Genomic DNA, 17,678 nt, shown 5'->3' with positions numbered 1-17,678 from the left:
ATCACCCCCTTCTGCCCAGTTCCACCGAGGTCTTCTATTAGATACCCTAGCCAAGTTAAGTCCCTCTTTGTCTTGGATTTTGAGAATCAATTTTGAGTCTTAATTTTGAGTCCAATAATCGGTTTGGGGCCCACAATTAGTTGTCACAATTTAAAACGAACGAACAGGGCCTTAGACTCAAAATTGCTTTTAATTGAGTCAAATATTAAGGCCAAGGCCTGTTTGTTTAAGATTATGACAAGTGGCAAACGGATTATTTTATTCAATTTTATGAACACCGATTATGAATGCCAAACTGATTATTGGCCTCAAGGGTGAAATTGAATCCAATAATCGGTTTGCTACTCACAATCGGTTGTGATAATCTTAAACGAACCGAGCCTCATTATTTGACTCAATTAAATGCAATTTTGAGTTTAAATTAAGACTCCAAATCGATTTGTTTCATATAATTAAGACTCAGAATTGATTCTCAAAATCCAAAACAACATGGCCTTTGGATTTTGAGAACCGTTGAGTCCAAAACTGATTATTGGGCTGAATTCCAAATAATCAGTTTTTGGACTTACAATCCGTTCCCAAAATCCAAAACAAACAGGGCCTAAGAGTAATCAAGGTTTGAAAAGACACAGAAACACACACACAGACAAACATATATATTATTATATTTGTTTATTAATTTATTTACGTTTTATTAAGACTACTGATATCGGCAAGACCATGTTTCGAAATGGGGCAAACTCATCTTTTGTTACACTTTTTAATCGGCTACTAAGAGCATTTTTGGCAATATAAATATAAATGTTATATTGCCAAATATTTGAAGAAGTCCTCAAAACTTAGGTTAAAGCCTAGAGAAATTGCAAAATTTTAATAAAACTTATATTATATTTATTAATATATTTTTCTATACATTTTGAAAAATAAAAAATAGAAATAAAAGATTAAAATAATTAAAAATTCCAAGTCAGCCTACGACATGTAATCACATGTAAAAGGGTTAAATACTTTTAGTATATTAATAGAGAAATTATATGATGAACAAGCGGACATGCTTGTATTCATCATCCTGCCCTTGATATTTGATCGGACAATAGCACAATTTTTTAAATGTTGCTGTCCCATCAAATATCCAGGGTGGTACTTCCGTTGTACAATGAATAGGAGCATGTCATTCTTCGATCCGATTGGTCTAAGTCATTTGATCATTGATCTGATCGATCTAAGCCATTCGATCATTGAGCTGATTAGTCTTATCCAATAGACTTGCATCAATAACTAACTTGGCACTCGAGGCGAACGAGGGTGCCAAAGTCGTGCTTTTATTTGGTTAAACTCTATATCATTTTTACCGATTTTTTTTTTTTTTTGTAATTTGTTTACTGACTTTCCTCCTCTGTTTCTTTGGACAGAAAATGGGCGTAAAACAAAATTTACGCCCATTTTCCACGTAAAAATGGGCATAAAATTTGTTTTATGCCCATTCTAGGATGCTAAGAAACAGAATATCACTATAAAAGATTGTTTTACATATGTTTATGTCCATTGAAACGGACCCATAAGGAAATCCTTAGTATGTATAATGATATATGTTTTTTTTTTTTAAATGGATATATTATAAATGATGGAAAAAACAGGCCGAGATGGAAATTCCATATTTACAATAGAAAACAAGAAGATAAAAGAGTCGAAATATACGATCAACGGCCCACCACTCCTCATGCAGCAAAGAGATGAAGTAAAATGGGAGATATCTCATTACAATTGAATCATGAAGCAAATACTACAACAAAGCAGATAAATATGACTGATTAAAAGGGAAGCTAGCCAATATTGAGAAAGATGTGAGATTAATAGCACCTCCTTTCTAGGTGAAACCAGAAGAAAATGGAACCGCGGTTAAGGTTAACCATTCATTCCCCTGTATGAAGCTCTCCACTGTAAATTGACTTGCCTCTGCAGAGTTATTGATGACTTTATAACCTGGCCAAGTTACCCTAGCACTAGTATTTGCACGGGGCCCCCGGTTGTTATACTCTCTATAATAAAGAGTGCTCAAAGCAAAATCACCAGACCATTCCAACCACCCTGCAGGGTCAATTAGATCATCCAAAAAGGACTCTATATAAACTGTCCTAGAATGATTTTTCCATGGTCGGCCAAGGTATGTCTGAAAGGAAGATTTCACTGGGATGAGATCGGAGGCCGCTGTGAGATTACAGTTTTGGATTGAAATCCCAGTGTTCTGATTTGGGTCCACCCTTCCTTGAGCAGTGAAAATATTTTTCTGGTTGGAATTTGGCATTCGTGCATATAAGTTGCAATTTTGGAATACGACGGCTGCATCTCCGAAGATAAAATCAACAGTCCCATAGATATCACACTCTCTGTAAAATTGTCGAAGAGAATGGACGTATAGAGTATCTTGGTACCCTAAGAAGCTACAACGGTAGAATGCAGATAAGTCGGAACCAGTTCTGAGGGCTACAGCTTGGTGTTTGCTGGGTCCTGCTGTATTCTCAAATGTAATATCCCGTGCAAGAAATCCGAAGCCAACCACAGCTGAAAGGATGCAAAATGTAAAAGAGAGAAATAAGAGAAACTTTAATTGGCACCCTCTAAATTTATATAGATGAGCTGATCTAGATCATTAATCTGATGGGCCACCACCATGCATGGTACATTGTGGACCAATCCAGGGCGAGTAGAGAACTGGTCGATATAATCATGGATACAAATAATTAATGGGTGATTGAACATTTTTCCTAACAATTGCACTTAGGGGTGTCAATGGAGCCAGATGGTCCGATGCACCATCCGAATCCGTACTTAAATGTACCTGGACACATAATCAAGATCCATGGACACATTTAGGATCCTTACCATAGGATCTGATTTTTTTCTCGAAGTGGGACAGTCTGAAAGCCGAATTTATTATACTATTTTACAAAAATAGCCTTCCACTTTTTATTACTTTAACTATTATTTCAGAGGTATTTTAGTAAAAGTAAGTCATATGCATTTTATTTTTTTTTCAAACTATTCCTATTTTCAATATTTTGTCATGCATCTCTTCACAAACTCCCTTCTTGTCTTACTTCTATAACCATGGACCCTAAGTCCCTAACTCACTGCGTCACTGCTGTTGCGACTCACACTTACCCTCACGGCCTCACCCTAGCTAGCCTTCTTCTAAGAAATTTAACAATGTACAATCTGTTGGACCACTTTTTAGCATATTTTGTCTTATTTCCTACCTAAACAGTTACCCTTTTCTTGTTCGTTCTTCGAATGACGCTGGTGGAGACTAATTCCTTTAATTCAACTCAGGTGGATGTTCCATCCAACAACAGTGAGCCGCGAATAGCTTTTTGCGAAATTGCCCAGGAAATCCCTATATATATAGTGCTCATGTCCGTGTTAGAAAGGGGTTTTCGTCTCAACAAGAGTGGATGTTCACTCCTAGTTGAACTACTGATATAAGTTACAGGCTTTAAAATAAATTTGGACACTTTGGTGCATTACAAGAAAAGTATTTTTTTTTTTTAAATGTTTTAAATTTTTTATCCATATTCTTGCTTAGTGCAAAGAAGAAAATAAATACTACATAGCACACTTAAGAATGCTAATACAATTATATGAATAAATTTTCTTTTATATTATATTATTAGGGAAATGATATCACCACAACCGTATTTTGATGACCGCACTCCTCACTTTATTAAAAAGTAACGTATGGCCCGCACCATAAGATGATCCAAACGATCCATTAGATGGGCCACAACCTAAATAGGCAGTGCCCCGAAAATCATCTCCATAGGTTGATCCCAACCCTCCGATCTATAAAGGGACTGAATATTAGACAGTTGATCCTAACTCTCTATAGATCGGAGGGTTAGGATCAACCTATGGAAATGATTTTTGAGACACATTATGGTGTGGCCCATCTAATGGACGCTTTGGATCATCCTATGGTGCAGGCCATACTGTACCTTCTAATGAAGTGAGAAGTCCGATCATCAAAATACGGTAGTGGTGATGTCATTTCCCTATTATTATTAGTGATTAATATTATAATGGCCTACGCGCATGCGTAGGAAATAGCATATATATTTCCACGACGATTAACTTTTAGATAAAGAAAGGGAGATGATATTTTCACCCCCCTGCCCCTTGTAACCTGATTTGACGTGAAAAGTGGGCAACTTTATGTCTAAATCACGTTATAAGGGGTGTGTGCAAGTACTGGCGCGGGGGGGGGGGGGGGGGGGGGGGGGGGGTTGAAAATATCATCACCCTAAAGAAATTACCAACCAAAGTACTTTTTTCGGTGCATTCCATCCATGTCCATAGATTTATATACTTTCGTTAATGTTGGAAGCTCTTATCCGCGTTATCCAATTCTCATTCACTCATTAACTATCCATCTTATAAGACAGTGGACACGTGGGCTCAAGAATCTAAAGCCTAAAGCCCTGATCTTATTCGATTTTGAGACTGTAATCCTTCATTTTTCAGTTTCCTCTTACGTATAAGGGGGACCATAGTTTTAAATATCACAATAAATTACCACACCCTGTTGTTTGTCTTTTCCTGAAAATGACTCGACTTTTTCCATCATTGTCTATTCTTCATGAAAATGAAGTCACATTCTCAAGGAAAATAATGGAGGAAATATCATTTCCTACTTCCATACCCTGTTCCATCATTCCCATCTCACTTTCCTTTCATGAAAGGGAAATAATTTCTGCGCTCCAATCTGCGATGTGTACTACTTAAGCTCTTAATGCTCTGTTTGGTTGCCGGGTTTTTTTTGTTCCTGCGAGTTTTGTGGGAGAGTAAGTTAAGTTTTAGTCCCATCCCATGTTTGGTTGCCTTTTAGCACTAGGTTTATTTTAATCCCACTCTTGTAATGATTACTTGTGGGGTGAATTTTTTAATCCCACTTCTGTAATGATTGTCTTTTCATCCCATCCCAAGATAACCCCAGAAACAAAAATAAACTCAGGAACCAAAAATAAGTTTAAGATGAATTTTTTTCTACCCAACAGTTCAAGCAACCAAACAAAGGTTTTTTTTTTTCCCACCATATCTCCCAGGGTATTTTTTTCTCCCACATAACCAAACATGGGATTTTTATTTTACCAAGATACTTCTAGGACTCTTTTTTTCCCACCTATCTCCCAAGGTATTTTTTTCTCCCACATAACTCCTAGGAACAAAAAAAACCCGGCAACCATACAGAGCACTCAGAGGAATATTACGGTTCTCAAAAAGCTCTTAAAGCAACGCGTTCAAACGATGGTAAAAGAGGTTGAAATATCAATTATCAGCATTTGAAACAAAAAGACAATAAAAGGAGACTCACCGACAGTAGCCGATCTGAAAGTAGTCCAACCATCAACCACATTCCGGCCACCTTGCACCACTGTTTTCCCAATTCCATCCCCAATAAACATCAAATTCCTCTTCTTTTTAACCACCTCCACATTCTCCAAATACACCCCCTCCTTTATATAAATAACAAACCTATGATCCGTACCATTAGGTGCAGCCTCCACAGCTTCCCCAATTGTCATGTAATTTCCACCCCCGTTTTTATCAACAGTCAAATTCACATTGATATTATTCACACTCGTTTGTAAAAGTCTTCTGTCCTTCTTAGACACCCACGAAGGAAAACCTCCAGTTACCTCTCCGTACTCTGAGAAAATCCCTTTAGAATCTCTTTCCGTAGTATGTGGAATTTTATTTAGCATAGCTAAAGAATTGCTGACCAATTGGGAAATAAGGTTCAGACTATCTTGGATTAAAACTTTCACCATTCCATTTGTGTCATTGAACCCATCAAGACAAGTGTATTGGTTAGTGAAAGCAGCACTAAGATAGGTTTGCATGTTGTGGAAATTCTTTGGGGCCCAGTTGTGTGAAAGCTCAGAGGCACAAACTTGGAGCTCTTCTATGGTGTCGTCCAAAAGTTCGAGACAATCATCGAGGGAGATTTTTTGTAAGGAATCAAGCTGTGGGAGGTTCTTTCGGACGCTGTTACAGTTGGATTGGGAGAGAACTACGGCTTCGACAGTTTGGTTAACGGTGGCGGAGATTATCTGTGGCATGGATGTGGAGGCGAGGTTTGGAAGAGAAGAGAGAGTGGAGAGGCAGAGGTTTGTGTATGTGGTGCCTTCACATGTTGATTTAGCGGCCAGTAGATGTCTGCGAAGTTTAAGGGAATTTGAAGTTTTTGGGCTGTTTGTTTTGGTAAAGAGTAGGACTAGTAGGATAGAGAATAGAATGACTGAAAATACTATGTGGGTGCTTCTTCTTGAGGTATACATTGTTTCTAGGAAGTGGGTTTGGGCTTTTAGGAGAGTAGGGGTGGATTTTATAGCTGTGAGTGAGACAAGAAGAGAACTAATGGTTGAGAAAGAACTAATCTATTTGCGATATGGTCAAGTTTTGAGTCTTTGTGTGATTGGTGTCAGGTAGCTAACAAGTTGGATTTCCCGTAGGCGTTGATTGTGGGTGGATTCTATTGAAGAAACTACTAAAAAGAATGTAAGATTGAGGATCAAACCGTAACGTTTACGCTTGAGAGTAAAAGCAACTTTCTGAGTTGTCGTTCTCTTGTATTGAAATATGAGAAATGCACGTTCGGAGAGAGAAATAAAGGAAGACGTGAGTAGAATTCATAGCTGAGTAATTGGTGGATAGAAATAGGGCATCGCCCAAATAATTTCTTAAACCGACCACCCTAAAGAGCGGAGATAATAAGGGTGTCAATTTTGGCTCGGGCTAGCTCGACTCGGAAAAAACTCGGCTCGAATCCTTAACGAGCCGAGCCGAGCCTGAGTTAGGCCAGGCTCGGCTCGTTAAGAATTTAATATATATATATATATATATATACTATAATAAGCTGGATGGAAAAGAAGAGAGTTTTTTTATTTTTTTGAAAATTATATGAGAATTACACATCACTTTTTTTGACTTTTTTTAACAAATGCACCCATTCAACTCACATATTTTCAATCATACCCCCTCCTTTATGCTTTTAACAAATGCACCCATTAAAGTCATATAATTTCAATCTTACCCCCCTCCTTTATGATTTTTTAATAAAAAATCTATAGGGTGATCTTAACCATCCGATTTAAGAGGAATTATGGAAACATCTATAGATTGGAGGGCTAGGATCAGCCTAGGGAAATGATTTTTGGGGCACAACCTATTTATGTTGTGTTCCATCACATGGACAGTTTGGATCAACCTATGACGTGGTTCGTATAGTTCTTTGTCAGCCCGTGCATCGCACGGGTTTTTTACTAGTATATATATATAGCAGAAGAGAAATTAGAGAATTTTTTTAATATTTTCAAAATTCTGTGAGATTTACACGTCTGTTCATTTCTTTACCATAAAGTTATGCTACACCTACCTCTCTCTCTCTTATACAAGGGTAAGATTGTAAGGATGAGATTATTTCTAATACGTCCTCCGCTGCAGAGTGAGAGATATTTTTCCTATGACTTTTTAGTTCCCCTCTCTCTCTCTCTCTCTCTCTCTCTCTCTCAAAGTCACATCAAAGCAGGTTTGATAGGTCAGATTTTTTTCCTGAAAAATCTATAAGCTTTTCTGAAAAATCCATATTTGGAATTTCGTTCAAATATGGCATGAGTGCCTGTTATTTCTCTCCAAAATGACTCCCCTTTCCTCTGCTAAAGGACGAAATAAACCTGTCTCCATACCGTGTGTGGAAGGAATAGATGTAAAGGCAACATTTACGTCTGTCCCAACCCCTCTCTCTATACACTGTGCTGTTTTCCTCTCCCTCTAATCTATTAGAATATCATATTATGGGGTTTGCGACCCTCCTTCTCAAAAAACACCTCCGCGCTGTTCCTTTGCATGTGATGACATCCATCTATGTTGATGATGACAGCATCTATGTTAACTTTTAACAGATTTTGTCTTATTCACTGCCGTGGCTGTCTTCACATGCAAAGGGCAGGCGCAAAGGTGTTTTCTGCGAAGGACGCTAGCAAATCCATCATATTATATAAGTAACGTCTGCTTCTTGCATGCATCTGCTGAGACCACTTTTCTAAATTTACCTCGTGAAGCCATTTCTCACCCGTTTTTATTTACAAATGATGGCATCCACGAATTCACATGTAAAAAGATCGGGGAGAAATGGCTTTCCGAGAAATTGCCTAGCAAATTCCTTTTTTTAATATATTGTGGACTGTAAAGCCCACACCATAGGATGATCCAAACCGTCGATTTGATGGACCACAATGCAAATAGGTTGGGCCGTATAAATCATTTCCATAGGATGATCCTAGCCCTCCAATCTATAGAGAAACTATGTATAATCAAACCTCAATAGATCGGAGGCTAGGATCATCCTATGGAAATTATTTTAAGCCAAAACATATTTACATTGTGGCCTACCAAAACTCATCACATGGTTGGGAAGATACAATGCATGTATTCATCGGGATATGCTAGGCAATTATTTCACTAAAACCCATTTTTGCGGCTGACTTTTGCATGTTAGAAAAGCCACACGGGCTCATTTTTTCGGCAGATTACGCCAAAACATATTTACATTGTGGCCCATCTTATGGACAATTTGGATCATCCTATGGTGCAAGCTGTACAGTACTTTTTGGTGCTTTTTCTTTTCAGAAACTTTGTAATTGACTTGATTCGTAGGTTTAGGTAGTAAATTAAGTTCCAATACTATTGAGTAAATACTTTACTATGAATCTTGGGAATATTAGACTACAAAACAATTTGAGAAAGTTGGAACTGATAATCATAAAATAATCTATACCACCTAGATTAAATAGAATGTGTTTCTTTTGTGTTTAAAACAATTTCGATAACTCTTTTATGGAAACCTCTATAGAATGGAGGGCTAGGATCAGCCTATGGAAATGATTTTTGGGGCACAACCTATTTATGTTGTGCACATAGACGGTTTAGATCAACTTATGATGTGGTCTGTACAATTCTTTCTCGGCCCGTGCATCGCACGGGGTTTTTTGCTAGTATATATATATATATATATATATATATATATATATATATATATAGAGAGAGAGAGAGAGAGAGAGAGAGAATAGAGTTCCTAAGGTGTCACCTCATATAGCTTATATGAGGTGGCGCTTAAAAACATAAGGGGCCCACTTTGTTTGGATGATCCAAAGCATTCATATGATAGGCCCTCACATAGATAGGGTGTGCCCAAAAAATTAACTTCATAGGATCATCCTAACCCTTCTATTTGTGGAGATTGAAATGGACGGGTATAAACCTCCATAAATTTGGCCATTTTTAACCTCCATAAATGGAAGGGTTAGGATGATCCTATGGACCTTATTTTTTGTAGGCACCATATCCATCTAAGGGCCTTTCAAATGAGTGGTTTCGATCACCCCAAAAATGTGGGCCCCTTATGTTTATGAACGCCACCTCATATAAGCTATATGAGGTGACACCTTAGGAACTCTATTCTCTATTGTATATTAATATATACACTAAAAGGGTTGTCCAAGGAGTCAAAGTGGGAGGCAAAATATGTCACTTCATTTTTGGAACCCCATTTGTTACTTGGACCACCCCCCCCCCCTAGTGTAAAAAGAGTAGTCAAATTACACTAGATAGGGCTGTCCAGGGAAGATGAGGGGTGTGAATTTAATATAACTCGAGCTCGATAAGGCTCGCGAGCCTGGCCTAGCCCGAGCCGAGCTTTTGAGCTTAAAGAGCCGGCTCGGCTCGGCTCGGCTCGGCTCGTTTACACCCCTAGGAGAGAAAGACACACAGGGGGTCGATTTAAGATACATGGGGTTTGATTTATCACTCCCCTAGAAATATTAGCTATTTGGAAAATGATTGGAGTGATTTCCGGTCAATATTGCCGGTCAAACACGGTGTCTAATGAATGGTGGTCGGTTTTATATGAAGTGTTGGACACGTAACTTTGTATTTGCTAAATTAATTGCATGGCTTTCGTAGAACAGCTGTCTTCTTACATGATTTCTGCGCGGGTAAGTCGATATAGTGGGGCCCACTTCTTAAGATGATCCAAACCGTTCATTTGATAGACCACGGCTTAAGTATGCCATACTACTATAATATCTATTTAAGTGGTGGCCCATCAAATGAACGGTTTGGATCATCCTAAGGAGGTGGGCCCCACTACTTTCTGAAAAATATTGGACTTGAGGCGCACACATCACATAAAGTCCAGTCTTCTTCTAATATCTTAGCAGGCTTAGCATCCCTCCCAATCATGTCCTATATCTATATATAAGTAAAGCGGAATCCTCTAAGCCGTGGTGGTGCCACGTGTGAGCCACTCTCTATCCCATATATTACAAAGGTTTCTAAAATCGCAATTAACGCGCAATTAAGGGCGTCTTGGCAACACATCTCATTCTCCCCTAAATCGCAATTAACGCTCAATTACGGGCATCTTGGGCAACACTTCTCATTATCCCACCTCTGCTTATGGTTTGCTATATTTTTTTCACGCTTTAAAAGGTTGTGGGGTTTACTGCTTTTAAGAGAAGGGACAAGCATTGTTTAGAACTAGTAAAAATGCACGTTCGTTGCACGTGCTATCCATTTAAAATTGTACAGGCCACATCATAGGTTGATCTAAACCGTCCATGTGATGGAACACAACATCAATAGGTTGTGCCCGTAAAATCATTTCCATAGGCTAATCCTAGCCCTCCAATCTATAGAGGTTTCCATGATTGTTGTTCCTCTTATGGTGCCCAGAATTCGTAAATATTTTTACAGGTCTCATGCATTCGTAATATCAACATTTCTGTAATTTGACCCGCACATAGTGAATAAGGAAAAGTAGTTTTATCGTCATCGTTAGGGGTGCAACTTGGTGTCAACCCGACCCAATTCGGGTTGGGTTGGGTTGAGTCGGGCTGACTCGATTTGATATGGTACCAATTGTTGACCACCTCAACTCAAGCCTGGTTGTTTTGGATTTTGAGAAGCAATAGTGAGTCGCCAATAATAAGTTTTTGACTCACAATCGGTTCTCAAAATCCGAACCAAACAGGGACTAACAATTAACAAAGGGAAATATCATATGCACTACTATTAAAATGTACTATTAAAATGTACGGTATGGCCCGTACCCTGTGTCGGTACTTTTCGTATGTAGATTATGATTTGACCCTGAAATAATTTCTCATAGAGATAAATGTTAGATATCAGCAAATGGGTTAATGGTAAAAGAGTAATGCCGACGTGTAAATCCCAGATAAAAAGAATTTCTTTTAGATGGGCCACTTCCTACATAGGTTGTGCCCCAAAAATATTTTTCATAGGTTGATCCGAACCCTCCGATCTATAGAGGGTTATAGGTTGATCTAAACTGTCCATGTGATGAAACCAACATCAATCGATTCTGCCCGTAAAACCATTTCCATAGGTTGATCCTAGCCCTCCAATCGATATAGGCTGATCCTAGCCCTCCAATCGATAGGGGTTTCCATAATTGTGGTTCCTCTTCAGGTGCCCGGAATCCATCAATATTTTGCAAGTGTCCTGCATGAGTAATATAAATTAGTTCTTTCGTCATTGTCATATGTCTTTGCCTCTTCTTGGTAGTTTTTTGCTGTAATTGTCATAGACAGGTACCTTGTGTCGGTGCTTTTCGTATGCAGATTACGATTTTACCCTCAAATAATTTCTCATAGAGGCAGATGTTAGATATCAGCAAAGGGCTTAATGGTAAAAGAGTAATGCTAACGTGTGGATCAAAAGTGGGACACAAGCGGAAATAACGGCAAATGACACAAATGCCCTTACATGTGGGATACAGCAAATGGCTTAATGGTAAAAGAGTAATGCTGACTTGTGGATAAAAAGTGGGGCACAAGCGGAAATAACAACAAATGACACAAATGCCCTTGCATGTGGGATACAATTGGAATTATGGCAGTGGGACACAGGCGAAAATAACGGCAAAGGGTGGAACACATTAACCCATCATTTTGCCTATATATATACTAGTAAAAAACCCCGTGCGATGCACAGGCCGACAAAGAACTGTACAGACCACGTCATAGGTTGATCCAAACCGTCCATGTGATGGAACACAACATAAATAGGTTGTGCCCCAAAAATCATTTCCATAGGCTGATCCTACCCCTCCAATATATAGAGGTTTCCATAAGTCCTCTTAAATCAGATGGTTAAGATCACCCTATAGATTATTTATTAAAAAACACTGCTCTGTATGGTTGCCGGGTTTTTTTTGTTCTTGGGAGTTATGTGGGAGAAAAAAATACCCTGGGAGATAGGTGGGGAAAAAAAAGTCCTAGAAGTATCCTGGTAAAATAAAAATCTCATGTTTGGTTGACCGGATTATGGTGGGAAAAAAAAAACCTTTGTTTGGTTGCTTGAACTGTTGGGTAGAAAAAAATTCTTCTCAAGCTTATTTTTGGTTCCTGAGTTTATTTTTGTTCCAGGGGTTATCTTGGGATGGGATGAAAAGGCAATCATTACAAAAGTGGGATTAAAAAATTCACCCCACAAGTAATCATTACAAGAGTGGGATTAAAATAAACCTAGTGCTAAAAGGCAACCAAACATAGGATGGGACCAAAATTTAACTTACTCTCCCACATAACTCCCAGGAAATTATGTGGCTTTAATGGGTGCCTTTGTTAAAAAGCATAAAGGAGGGGATAAGATTGAAAATATGTGGGTTGAATGGGTGCATTTGTTTAAAAAAGTAAAAAAAAGTGATGTGTAATTCTCATAGAATTTTCAAAAAATTCAAAAAATTCTCTTCTTTTCTCTTCTGCTATATATATATATATATATATATATATATATATATATATATATACACACACTAGTAAAGACCCGCCGTGCGATGCACGGCACGACAAAGAAAAGTAAATGATTCCAAAAATAAATGAGGTAAATAATGGAAATATAGATTTTCTAAAGTATTTGTAAAGAAGTGCAACCCTTGATAAGAAACATGAAAAAAGAACAGGAAATAGCAAAATCCTAAAAGAAATTGATTAGAAAAATACTCATTTTATGTTTTTCTGTTAATAGTAAGATACTCTTCCAAATTCATCAGGGTTTTAAAATCAAAGGCATTTCAATAGTTTCTTCCAATAAAAGAATGTAAATGACCTCAACAATATAACAAATCATCTTATACTCAGACAGCATGGCAGAGGAAAGTAAATGATTAAAACAGTTAGTTTAAAAGATGAAGTTAAAGATTTTTCTAAAGTATTTATAAATAAGTGAAAGGAAAATACTCGGATGGCATGACAAAAGAAGGTAAATGACTCATAAAAAGCAAGTACAGTGACGAAATAGAAATAACCTAACAAAATGAATAAGATGTAGACTATTATAAAATTGAATTCAACTCCAAAAACCAATAAAACACATGTGCCAAACACCCATTAACAAATAATGCTACAATATTCTAAAACCCATGTAACAATATCTTGTTTAAGCATTCCATCAAGCACCCGGTGTGCATCAAATAAAATCACAATTAACCATAAAAATAAAAAAAAAAGGTATTCCCAACAATAACATGCCTATTAAAATTATAAAATTTATACCAGAGTTTCAAGAAGATACAAAAGAAGCATGTGTGAGAGAGAGGGAATATCATCCAATACCCAAAAACCCAAGATGAACATACAACCAAAAATTAGTCTACTTCTCATATTTATCCAGAGTTGCTTCAGCAGTTGGTGTGACAACTGCTCAGACATATTATTTCATTTTGGAATTGCATATGTGAGAGAGCATTTATAAAGAAGCGATAGGAAAACACAGGGATGGCATGACAAAGGAAAGTAAATGATTCATATAAAGCAAGTAAAGTTGACAAAATAGAAAGAACCTAACAAAATGAATTAGATGTAGATTGTTATAAAATTGAATTCAACTCCAAAAACCAATAAAACACCTATGCTAAACGCCCATTAACAAATAATGCTTCAATATTCTAAAACCCATGTAACAATATCTTGTTTAAGCATTCCATCAAACACCCGGTGTGCATCAAATAAAATCACCCATTAACCATAAAAAAAAGGTATTCCCAACAATAACATGCCTATGAAAATTATAAAATATATGCCAGAGTTTCAAGAAGATACAAAAGAAGTGTGTGTGAGCATAAACCCATCCATTTGAATAGATGGCAGCATATGGATTAGCATAATGTGGTATCAATGGCCAGCCTTTACTTCAAATCTTGCAGGAACATCACAAAGATAATGTGGTATAGGTGGCAGCATATGGATTATCATAATGTGGTATTAATGGCCAAACTTTGCTACAAATCTTGTAGGAACATCACAAAGATAACACTTAATGCCCAAGCCTAATGACAAAAGAACAAACCACTAAATCCGAACCTGAAAAATGTATAAAATGTACAATTGACTATTTGAGAAGTTAAGAATGCACAACTTAACAGTTGTAAAAAACAGAATAGAAGCAAAGCAGCCAAAATAAAAATAGGAAATAAAAATTAAAAATGAAAATGGCATTTTGACTCTTCCACACCATTGACCCAAACCGAAAGTGAGAAATCCAAGGTATCAAAAAGGAAAAAAAAAAAAACCCAATAACAAATGAAGCTCCCTGATCTCTCTTTTACTCACACAAAACACTTGATTCACAACCACAGCAAAACAAATGCACTATCATCAACGAAGCTGTTGAACACTGTCCACATTGGGCTTCAAATCCAAAGAAATACATATACGTGTTTGTTAGACCTAAAATCGGTAACAGGTACAGCAGTGATGTAAGAGCTGAGCTGGATGACTAGGGGAGCTGAGTCCTGAAGGACCGGAGTGAACGATGAGTGAGGTGGTCGAGAGAGAGTCCTGCTATGAGGGCTGAGTCCTGCACAAGGCAAGCGAGGTCAGAAGACCAGACCGGGTTTTACTCCGGACAGGCCCTTCGACACTCAAGTCAGTATGAGCAGGAGTGAAGGGGAGATGTCTAAGAGTTTAGGGAGAGAAGGGATTTTCGCATTACCCATTAGTTTGAGCTTTGAATCCCTTTTTATAGGGAAAACCTGGTGAGGTGTCCTGGACAGGTGTCCAGGACAGATGGCGGCCTGTAAGAGGCTGGAGTTCACCTACTCCAGGACAGGTGGCAGGCTGTGAGTGGCTGGAGTTCACCTACTCTGGGACAGGTGGCAGCCTGTGAGTGGCTGGAATTCACCTGCTCTGGGACAGGTGGCAGCCTGTGAGTGGCTGGAATTCACCTGCTCTGGGACAGGTGGCAGCCTGTGAGTGGCTGGAGTTTTTACACCCCATCAGTTGCCCCCCAGTTTTCCAAGTCATTGAGTGACTTGGGAAAGTGTGGTTGATCGCTTATCTGGATGGACAGGTGTTGTGTGGAAGTGAATCGGAGGGTTCAGTCTGGAGGTCCAGTCCGGAGTCCAGCTGGAAGTGGAGTCCGGCTGGAAGTGGAGTCCGGAGATCCAGTCCGGAGTCCGGAGATCCAGTCCGGAGTCCGGCTGGAAGTGGAGTCCGGAGTCCGGCTGTAAGTGGAGTCCGGAGTCCGGCTGGAAGTGGAGTCCGGAGATCCAGTCCAGAGTTCGGCTGGAAGTGGAGTCCGGAGGTCCAGTCCGGAGTCCGGCTGGAAGTGGAGTCCGGAGATCCAGTCCGGAGTCCGGCTGGAAGTGGAGTCCGGAGATCCAGTCCGGAGTCCGGCTGGAAGTGGAGTCCGGAGGTCCAGTCCGGAGTCCGGCTGGAAGTTGAGTCCAGAGGTCCAGTCCGGAGTCCGGCTGGAAGTTGAGTCCGGAGGTCCAGTCCGGAGTCCGGCTGGAAGTGGAGTCCGGAGTCCGGCTGGAAGTGGAGTCCGGAGATCCAGTCCGGAGTTCGGCTGGAAGTGGAGTCCAGAGTCCGGCTGGAAGTGGAGTCCGGAGGTCCAGTCCGGAGTCCGGCTGGAAGTGGAGTCCGGAGTTCGGCTGCAAGTGGAGTCTGGAGGTCCAGTCCGGAGTCCGGCTGGAAGTTGAGTCCGGAGGTCCAGTCCGGAGTCCGGCTGGAAGTTGAGTCCGGAGGTCCAGTCCGGAGTCCGGCTGGAAGTTGAGTCCGGAGATCCAGTCCGGAGTCCGGCTGGAAGTTGAGTCCGGATGTGGACTCATTTTTGTCGTCTAGCGGCCAGTCCGGTTCGGACCGGACTGGTTTTTGTCGTTTTGTTGAAACGCGTTATATCCAGTTCGGATTTTCCCGGACTGATTTTTGTCGTCTTGCGGCCAGTCCGGTTCGGACCGGACTGGTTTTTGTCGTTTTGTTGAAACGCGTTATATCCAGTTCGGATTTTCCCGGACTGATTTTTGTCGTCTTGCGGCCAGTCCGGTTCGGACCGGACTGGTTTTTGTCGTTTTGTTGAAACGCGTTATATCCAGTTCGGATTTTCCCGGACTGATTTTTGTCGTCTTGCGGCCAGTCCGGTTCGGACCGGACTGGTTTTTGTCGTTTTGTTGAAACGCGTTATATCCAGTTCGGATTTAAAGATCCAGTACGGAGTACGGAGCATGGAGTGCGGAGCATGTAGTACGGAGCATGGAGTGCGGAGCATGTAGTACGGAGCGGAGATGTGAATTTTCATGCACGTAGGAACACGCGCGTGCTTGATCGTATTTTTGAGTGGGAGAATGTGTCCGTCATAAATATGGGACACGTGGCGCCATTCGAGTGTCCTCGAGATGCGTGCGTCGTATTTAATGCCCCACCGCCTCTGAAAAGCTATAAAAGGAGGTTTTACCCCCTTTCATTCTTTACTTTTTACTTTTCATCTTTTCTTCTTTTTCTTGCTCTGGGAGCTTCGACTTCTCAGTTCTCAGTTCGCAGTTCGCAGTTCCCAGTTCGCAGTTCGCAGTTCGAGTTGCGCAAGGACTTGACGAGCTCCACTCACCGGTATTCCTCTCAGCCCTTCTCTTTACTACATGTCTGATAGTAATTCGAGTTCCGAGTCCGGTACGGAGTCCTCCACTAGCAGTAGTTCAGAATTTAGGCCACCGCAGGAGCCTGTAATGGCTAGGACGTCCGCTAGAGTAGATCTTGTAGATAGTGACGACGAAGGGGACAAGGAGGAGGTGTTTTTAGACTTAAACGCCACTCCACTCCACTCCCCACTGTTAGTCTCTCCCGAGCAGAAGGGAGTGTTGAAAGTGACGTTGCTGAGGCGTCTACAACATTCCCTCCTGGTCAGGCGGTGGAGGTAGTCGCTAGAGCGCGGATGGATGCCAACCCAAAATACAACCTGCGAGGTCTAGTCGAAGAGAACTACCTCACCAGGTCCATGCTAGGCGACATTAGGAATAAGTACTGTGTGCCTCCAAGATTTGAACTGAAGGCAGCTATAGAGGGAGACAGAGCATGTAACGAGAGTCGAGATCTCTATATTTATGAGGAGTCGATGAGAGCGGGACTCCGATTTCCTCTGCACCCATTCTTCGCAGCGGTGCTTCGATACTACGGACTGGCCCCAGCTCAAGTAGCTCCGAACTCATGGAGACTACTGACTGGGTTCTTGTATCTTGTCCACGGCCGGTTAGAGAGGAGCGTGAGCTTGTCGCTATTCCGTGCTTGTGCACATCTGAAGAGGCATAAGGAAGGGGACTGGATCTACAT

General features: G+C 40.2%; 1 protein-coding gene across 1 annotated transcript; it reads right to left on the bottom strand.

Moving 5' to 3' along the window:
* Positions 1 to 1,644: 1,644 nt before the first annotated feature.
* On the bottom strand, positions 1,645 to 6,437 carry LOC143852525 (pectinesterase-like). The gene is made up of 2 exons (XM_077361937.1): positions 5,369 to 6,437; positions 1,645 to 2,562 (listed from the first exon to the last, which is right to left on the bottom strand). The coding sequence occupies exons 1-2, from the start codon at positions 6,333 to 6,335 to the stop codon at positions 1,868 to 1,870; spliced, it is 1,662 nt and encodes a 553-aa protein (XP_077218052.1). The 5' UTR covers positions 6,336 to 6,437; the 3' UTR covers positions 1,645 to 1,867.
* Positions 6,438 to 17,678: the final 11,241 nt, after the last annotated feature.

Source organism: Tasmannia lanceolata, unplaced genomic scaffold (assembly GCF_043159265.1).
Source record: "Tasmannia lanceolata isolate RefF3 unplaced genomic scaffold, GAP_Taslan_0.1 ptg000019l, whole genome shotgun sequence".
NCBI classification, from domain to species: Eukaryota; Viridiplantae; Streptophyta; class Magnoliopsida; order Canellales; family Winteraceae; genus Tasmannia; species Tasmannia lanceolata.
Note: the sequence above shows the minus strand (reverse complement) of the source record. Positions and strands in the feature narration are given on the sequence as shown.